This window comes from Gavialis gangeticus, unplaced genomic scaffold (genome assembly GCF_001723915.1).
Source record: "Gavialis gangeticus isolate Ggan-Ray unplaced genomic scaffold, GavGan_comp1, whole genome shotgun sequence".
NCBI lineage: Eukaryota > Metazoa > Chordata > Crocodylia > Gavialidae > Gavialis > Gavialis gangeticus.
In genome coordinates this window covers 7,522,222-7,531,083 of record NW_017729030.1, presented here as the reverse complement: position 1 = coordinate 7,531,083, position 8,862 = coordinate 7,522,222, and the positions used below count along the sequence as shown (strand labels likewise).

The window sequence follows — 8,862 nt, the reverse complement described above, 5'->3', positions numbered from 1 at the left end:
TTTCTACATACCTTGAGGTACCACGTGTGGCTTGTGCACACTGAGATGGTAGGGCAGATGGAGTGTCCTACAAGAGTGTGGGGGAGCCCCCCATGTGCTTGGCAGCAGACCCGGAAGTGGACCAGTAATAGTTCCGGTCTGCTTCTGGGTCTGCTGCCCTGCACACTGGGGGGGGGGCCCCCTGCAACCCCCAGCTTGATAATCGGCTGTTGGGAGGACCCTGGGTGCCCCCTCAGACCCAGGAGGCAGCAGTCACTGAGCCAGGATGGTGTGTGTGGGGTTTTTTTGTTGTTTTTCCCACCCCCCACCATGCGCTCCCTGGCAAACTTGGAAGTGCTTCTGGTCCACTTCTGGGTTTGCTGCCAAGTGCTCTGGGGACTGCCCCCACGCTCCTGTGCGACACTTCATCCACCCCACCATCTCAGCATTCACAAGCCACCTGGTATGTTGAGGTATATAGAAAAAACATTTAAAGTTGTGTCTGTCATTGAACCTTTCTGAATCTATTTGGAGAGATTAAAGGGTCTCCTGATTCGATTCAGAGATTCAGCCACCGAATTGGGATGAATCTCCAACGAATCAAAGTGGTGACCTAAGCTTCGCACAGCCCTATTAAATATATCATCCAGATAGCTTGCAGCGGGCTCTTTTACCAAACACTTGTGTGCAGTATGTAGCTGAAACTTGCAGCCCATCCCAACCACAGTTGGTGCTGTGTGGCAGCATTGGCCTTATGGCTGGAGCAATAGCCATGGCTGGAAAAGGAACCACTGAAATTATTTGCCACTTTGACTATCAGTTAAGCAAATCTATTAGTGTTGCTAAGGTATTTGGCTGCTTGCTGCTTATTGCAAGGGAAGCACCTGCTGTGCCTGCACAAACTAGTGACTTTTATGCTTAATGTGGCTGTAAGTTATCTTAAATGTGTTGGTCGGTGGAGGATGGCTAATGGCATGCACTATCTGTGATTTTACTACTTTGTTAGCATCTTAAGTGTCTCTGATTTGCCTAGCACTTCTAATATTGAAGAGAGTACCATTTAAAATAATTGCATGTGCAGGGTTTTGACTTCACATTTGTATCATCAAGTTACCTTTCCTTAAAACCACTAGATTAAGAGTAGCACTGACTATTACCTATTTGATGGGAAAGAACCTAACATGTGACAACTTCCTTGTGCATCTAACTCGCAAGCAATATAAATCTGCACTGATTCAGTTTTTAAAACTCTACTTGGCAAGAAAGCCTGGGTGACTTGATCTTAAACAGTGATGAAGTCTTATGTAATATTGAAGGTGAGACCTTATGTCTGGGTGACTAAAAACTTTGCTAACAACTCTCTAGTTTAGTGGCTTTCAACTTTGTTTTCCATTTGCGGACCCCTACAATTTCTCTTTAATGGAAGTACAGACCTATTTGAATTGTAGGTGTGGCTTTCATATACTTTTTGATCATAGTAATCTTTCATGGACCCCTTACAAATAGTCTGCAGTCCCCCAGGGGTCTATGGACAACAGGTTGAAAAACACCTGTTCTAGCTGAACTGTCTGATTTTTTTTGGGTGAACAAGTAATAGTGACAACACTGCCCTCATGGCAACTTGCATAACTAAGAAGTGAAACTTTCTCTTGGTATATTTCCTTGAATCATAGAAAATTAGGGTTGGAAGGGACCTTAAGAGATCATCTAGTCCAACCTCCTGCTCAAAGCCAGACCATCCCCAACTATATCATCCTAGCTAGGGCTTTGCCAAGCTGGGCCTTAAAAGCCTTCAAGGATGGGGATTCCACCGCATCTCTAACCTGTTCCATCACCACCCTCCTGGTGAGACTTTTTTTTCCCTAATATCCAACCTAAACTTCACTTGCTGCAACTTGAGATCATTGCTTCTTGTCTTCTCACGTGCCACGCTAAGAACAGTCTAGCTCCATGCTCTTCTGAACCACCCTTTAGGTAGCTGAAAACTGCTATCTCAGCCCCTCTCAGTCTCTTATTTAGTATAGAGAAGAAGCCCAGTTTCCTCAGCCTCTCTGCATACATCACATGCCCCAATCCCATAACCACTTTCATTGCTCTCCACTGGACTCCCTCCAACTTTGTCCGCATCCTGTCTGTAGTGCGGGGCCCAAAAACTGACCACAGTACTCCAGATGTGGCCTCACCAGTGCAGAACAGAGAAGAATTACTTCCCTTGATTTGCTGGCAACACTCCTACTAATGCAGCCCAGTATGCTATTGACCGCCTTGGCAATAAGGGACCCCTAAGCATACTTCATCTTATTGTCCACTGTAACCCCCAGGTCCTGTTCTGCAGAACTGCTGCTTAGCCAGTTGGTCCCAAGCTTGTAGCAGTGGATGGGATTCTTTTGTTCTAAGTACAGGATTTTGCACTCTGTCCTTGTTGAACCTCCATGAGATTTCTTTTGGCCCAATCCTCCAATTTGTCTAGGTCGCACTGAATCCTAGCCCTACCCTTCAGTGTATCTACTACCCCCCTGGTTGGTGTCACTTGCTTAGGGTGTACTCTATGCTATCTTCCAGATAGTTAGTTAATGAAGATATTGAACACAACTGGCCCCAGGACCAGTTTAACTTGGTCCATTTCAGCTTGTAGACATGCTCCTCTGCCTGTCTCTGTCAACTAGACCAAGAGGCACTCCTTTTGAATGCCTTGTATAGGAGTGATAAAGTGCATTAATAACTGTCTGGTGTTCAAATAGACCTTCTTATGGATAACTCCTCTGGAATAGGTTTTAAGATCTCCTAAAATCTAACTTGAACTTCACTTTTTTTTTTAATTTTATTTCTTAAAACCTTTTTTGCTATGCTGAGTCTAACTTACAAAAGCAAAGAGATTTAAAATTTTGAAAGGTTATGATGTTAACTTTCCTCATACCTCAGAAAGGGGGAGGGGAGGACAAAGACAAAGCTGGGTAGAGTTCTAATACATTACATAGATCAAAACCACCCTATTTAAAACTCTCCAACCTATAGAGAAAGTAAAAACAGCAAACTTTTTTTTTCCCCTATCTTTATGCTACCTCAAATCCTGAGTAGAGAATTTGACATGAGGATGCTAAGCAAAGTGAAGGACAAACTCTGGTCCTCTGCTACTATCCAAATTCTGAATTGTGACTTCTAGTCATAACTGGGACCTCAGTGAACAGGCCCCTCTGAACTTCATAACTCTTGAGAGAATTGTTTTGGTCTCAGTCTAACTACCAGTGCCTTCACCAAACACACTTGTGCCGCTCCAGTTTAGTTGGAAATGCTCAGTTTTTCTTTCTCTTCTGTAGGGTGGTGAGCATGCTCGACGATCAGCACTGCTTAATAGTGATGAGCCATTGGTATACTACTATGATGATGTGAGAACAGTCCATGATATCTTCCAAAGAGGCATGCAGGTATCAGGTAAGTTCTCTCTTGGGGCCTTATTACATATGTTAATTTTAGGCAGCTTCTGGAACTTCTTGACCCCTGAACTGCCCACATAATATCACTAGAATCTAGCTTTAAGCACACTTGAGGCAGCTTAAGCATGTCCTGGAGTAGCATGATTATATTTCTTATCCATGTTACCCATCTTACATTCCATTAATGCATAGCCACTCCCAACAGATGAGCTACCTAATTTGCAGTGATGCAGTATCCTTTCTCCCACCCTCCCGTTCTTTGTGGACAAACTTTCTACTCCCTGATCTCTACTGCCCAGGGGACAATTCTGGCACAGCCAACTCCTGCTCTTGGTGTGACCTTCCCACCCCCAGGGGTGCAACCCTATGCAAACAGGCTAAAGAGCATGTGCCAGCTAGCCAGGTGGCATGGCAGAGAGAGCCCCAGAAATAGGGAGAGGGGGTGTACCCTTGAACTAGGCCTTCCTTCCCAGGGCAGAGGCAGTAGCTTCACCAAAAGTATCTTTCTGCACTGCTCCTACTTCGCAGCCATTCTAGGAAGCATGACCAGCACCCCCTACACTCCAATCCCAAATTACTAAAACCTGAGACCTTCTTTAATTTACTTCCCCTTTTTTTTTATTTCTTTCTTAAATTTTATTTTTCTTTATGACTGTTATCCTTCACTGGCTGGCTGACTTCACTTCACCACCCTTCCTGTACCTCCACTTCCTTTCTACCTCTTACTTCATTACCCCCATCTCATTAATTCTCTCTGCCTTCCAGCTTCTTGTTCTTGCTGCCTCCTCATCCCTCCCTAGAGCAGGGATAGAAGCCTGTCCTGGCTCACCAGCCCTGTAGTGGCAACTTGCAGCTGTAGGTACTAGTGAGGCCCCCACTTGCCAATGGCAAGGCAGAAGTGTGCAAGTCAGGGACAGTCGGAGAAGGCTTTTAGCTTTAAGGTGTGGCTGCTTCAAACTTGAGCTAGCCTAACACTGATCAACATTTGAGCAGATCCAAACTGCAGTGTAACAGGGCTGTTAGTGTCAAAAGTTTGACTATTGGGGTCTCTTGACAAGGCTTAACAGATGGTACAAGGTAGCATTGTTCTGAGATGCCCAAGCTAGCTTGGGCATCATGGCATAATACTGCCTTGTACTAGAGTCTAGGTCTGTGTGAAACAGCAAGTATTCACTTCGGATTTGGATTCGGGCAATTTGGAGGGACAGTGGTTTGATTTGGAGATTAGAATCACTGTCCCAGTTCAATTAGGCTGAATGGGATTTGGAGATTCGGCCATAGATTAAACAGGTAGCAGTCCTCACCACACTGGACACAGCTGCCATCAGCTGGTAAGTCTGGTAGGCAGAGGGGGAAGGGAGGGATTGGAGCTGGGCTTGGGACAAGCTGCCCAGCTGGGGCGGGGATGCGGGTTGGAGGCATGGTAACACTGGGAGCGGGGGCTATGCCATGTTGCTGCTTGCCCCCTTCTGCCCGGAGTGAGCAGCAGCAGGGCATAGCCTCCGCCGCACCTGCATCCCATGTCCCCTCCCCCAGCTAGGCGACTTGTCCCTGTCCTTCCACCCACCACAACAGACTTACCATCCAGAGGCAGCTGTGTCCAGCATGGTGAGGGCTGCTGCCTGTCTAGTCCATGGCCAAATCTCCAAAGCAGCCAAATCTTTTCCAAGATTCGGATTAAGCTTTTAATTGGTCTCCCAGTTCTGTTCAAATTTAATGCAGGCCCAGCTGCCTAGATTTTTATGCACATTTGCATGAAATAATACTGGGGCTTCAGGTCCAACTAGAATAGGACTTGGAATATTTCTTTCTTTCTTTCTTTCTTTCTTTTTTTTGAATGACACTACCAAAGCTTCGCACAGCCCTGCTAGAGTCCCTACAACATTTAAGCTAGTGTGCTCATGACTAGCTTGGGGTATCTCAGTATAGCACTTGCAAATGCTTAACCCCTTTAAGACAAGGGGCTAGCATAAGAGGGTAGAAAGTACATTAGGACCTCTGAAGACAAATCTGGCCATGGTCCATTTTGGACTGTACTGTGTGAGTGAAGTCCAGACTGGAGAACACCTTGGTCCTTAGTCTATACCAGGGGTGAGCAATTATTTGGGCTGGAGAGCTGCTTAAGGAGTTTTGGTGAGCTGTTGCAGATCTGGCAATGGTAGTGACAGGCGGAGGCAACCATAAGGAGCCACTGCCACAGGAACTGCCAGGAAGTTAAGCCCAGCTGCCATACTGCCCTTGCCCTACCACATGCCTTGGGGTGGTGGGACTAGTTGCACACTCTCTAGCCAAACCTGGTGTAACTATGCACTTCTATCCACTTAGATAATGGCCCCTGTCTTGGTGTTAGGAAACCAAATCAACCATATGAGTGGATCTTCTATAAAGAGGTAAGGAGCTATTCTAGCTCAAAGATTTGCTATTATTGTTGCTATGACTACAAGTTATATGTTGTAAAGCTCTGCCGCTGTCTGAAGTAACCTCTGCTTCTGTTAATGAGAGATCACTTGTTGTTTCTTTAACAGAAGGGTAACTAAACTTGATATGGCTGAGAGCTGCATGGCACAGAGCTATTGAGATGTACGTGCTCCAGAGCTGATCTGCGCGTACAACCCCTGCTCAGTTTCCTATATTTCTTTCATTAGGAGCTACGTTTGTACTACCTGAGTTGCCTGTGGCTCAAACCATAGTTTGGTTACCCTGGCACCCTAGTCTAGCAAGACTCGAATGTCTGGTCCAAGAGTTCAGTCTCCATAGAGGAAATGGCGGCAGGAGAACAGCACTTTTGAGAGGTGTGCCTTTTTTAGAAGTAAATCTAAACAAAACGCCCAAAAGATGTTTTAGTATTCCAAATGGCTTGGCAACCCTTTGGTTCCGATCGTTGCAAGCAGTTAGTTAACCTCCTTTAAGATGCTGTGTGTGCGTTCAACATTGGAGCTCTGCCCATCACAATAGGTGGGCCTTAAGTTGCTGCTTGCACAGTCTCTACAAACAAATATCCAGGCCCACACAAGTTGCATATGCAAACTGTATTGGTTATGCTTCAGAAAGCACAAATGAACTGACTTAGGTGTGCTTGTGACCACTACTATATAACCAAATGCATCTATAAAATTAAAGACTTGTCCTAACAAAGTCTCTCAGTAGCAATAACTGTCAGACTTCTCGTTAATGAAGGTATTGACTGACTTTAAACTTGCTATAACTCTGATCTAATGTATGCTGCTAGGCTCTCTAGATGATATGGTAACATTCTGAAATTAGAAGAATTTTCATGTCATTAAGAAAAAGCTTCTGTTTTGAGAGGCCAGCAAAAATCTCTCACCAACTTGAGGGTAGGGAATGACTTGACCATTATGTACAAGAAACATTTTGAGCTTACATTAGAAGAGCATTATTGTAGATCTAATGGGAAATGTCTAGAAGCATCTCTTGTACCCCTACTCTGTTTTTCTGCTGTGTTTGCAAGCAAGCCACCTTCTTGCAAACACTGTGGAGAAACTTGTACAGTTTCATAACTCTATGAGGAATAGATGATATGCAGTCTGGCTCAGATCAACCAGAAATCGGAGATTTTAATCCATTCATGTACAGCAACCCTTGGATTTAATGCAGGCCCAACTGCCTGGATGTTTTATGCACATCTGCATGAAATAGTACTGCGCCTCCAGGTCCAACTGGAATAGGACTTGGAATATTTTTTTGAATGACACTAGACTTCATCTGAATTGACCAAAAGTGGAGAGTGCAACATCTTTATCCCAGACCTAGAGAACATTCAAAATGTAGATTTAGTTAGTAAGACTGTGAGACACATGCATCAGACAGATACTTATAGTGCACTTATCAACTTGCTGCTAATAACTTGGCTGACTGTCTTGTCTTTCAGGTTTCAGAGAGAGCAGAATGTGTGGGTTCAGCTCTACTTTATAGAGGCTACAAACCAGCTCCAGATCAGCATATAGGAATCTTTGCACAAAACAGACCAGAGGTAACAGGCTCAAATGAGTGACAAAGCCAACTCCAAAAAACCCCAAACCCCTAAGTATACTACCAAACACTAGTTCAATCTCCTAAAATAGCACCCTTCTTCTACTATACACATTCTTCTATGATGTAGGCCAATGCAATACAAGTAACAATTGTAGTGGAAACCCATATTTAATATTCCCTTTCTGAAAATGTTGGGGTCAGATGGCCTGTAAATGGAGATGCATATTACAGGGTAAGGTTACAACAGGGTAATAGTCAAGTGAAGACTTAACTCCAGGACATAAATGTCCCCAAGTGAGAAACTAACCTGCTTGCTCTGCTCAGTTGCATTCAACCTTCGCTTGTCCTTATTTAAAGTGATAACTTAGTGGCTTAATGTCTAAGGTACTTAGTAATAATCCTTGCTTAACGAGCACAAATATAACACTTTTTGGATGGCTTAGTTTCATAAAGTATTATCTCAAAACTCAGCATGGATCTCTGGAGAAATAGTTTAGTGCTCCCAGATATCACAATGTTTGCCCAGAGTATCAATTCATGCTGCTCTTGCATGCAAAAAATGTTAGCAAAATGTGGACTCTTCAGCTCATTAGAGCTCAAGACACTGAAAGCAAGTTGAAGGCTCTTTCAAAGAATATACTTGGAGCTGTTAATTTGTTGTGGGGGGAAGACTGTCTATCTCCTCTCCCCCCCCCCTCACTCCCCCCAACAAAAAAAAAACTCCTACTGTATGCAGCATCTGCATGTGACATAACTGTTAAGAAACTAGGCCACCCACATAAGCATCATATTTGTTTTATTTTTAAAACATGAGTGCAAGTGTTGTCAAAAGGCAGGTAACTTTTCAAATGTCTTGGACCAACAGGTCCAAAAATCGCCCAACTCTTTGGGGCAGAACATGGAAAAATAGCAAATATTACAGATCAATAAATGAGATTGGGAAGCTAGATGAATGGCATAATTGAATAAAGGTGCCTGAATAAGTAGTGAAAAGAAAAATGAGGGATGAGACCCAGATCCTACTTACGGGAGCCATCAGTTGATGACCTGGTATCAGTTTTAAAATACCACATTGCTTACTGAAAGCTATCATTTTGTATCATAAGCCTTTAAAATATTAGTTAATTCAAACTTAAGTGGTCTAAAGAACACTTTAATGTTGAACCAGAATATGTTGGAATACCAGAGCTTGCTTGCGCTCCGTAAGCCATGTTGCTATACTAGCATGGCACTTGGTATAAGAGGCCACTGTCCTAGTAAGCAGGGCACTTTTAGCCCTGGTAGAGTGCCATGCTGATGAAACTATACTGCTCTTTAATACCTTGTTTCTGGTAGCTCAGATACTGCATCTTCACGTAGAAATAACATTTTTAAATACACGCCTTCAGTCCAATACCAAGGACAAAACTTATCCTTTAAATCATGTATTTAGTACTTAAACAAACAACCCTTCCCT

At 43.8% G+C, this 8,862-nt stretch overlaps 1 protein-coding gene across 4 annotated transcripts in view; it reads left to right on the top strand.

The window, feature by feature from the left end:
- Positions 1-8,862, top strand: part of ACSL1 (acyl-CoA synthetase long-chain family member 1) — an 87,153-nt gene that overhangs the window by 21,854 nt on the left and 56,437 nt on the right. For all 4 annotated transcript variants that reach the window (XM_019521911.1, XM_019521908.1, XM_019521909.1 and 1 more), the window contains 3 exons: positions 3,297-3,411; positions 5,739-5,803; positions 7,303-7,404. In XM_019521911.1, coding sequence (XP_019377456.1) covers positions 3,297-3,411; positions 5,739-5,803; positions 7,303-7,404 — 282 coding nt within the window. The remainder of the gene's footprint in view (positions 1-3,296; positions 3,412-5,738; positions 5,804-7,302; positions 7,405-8,862) is intronic.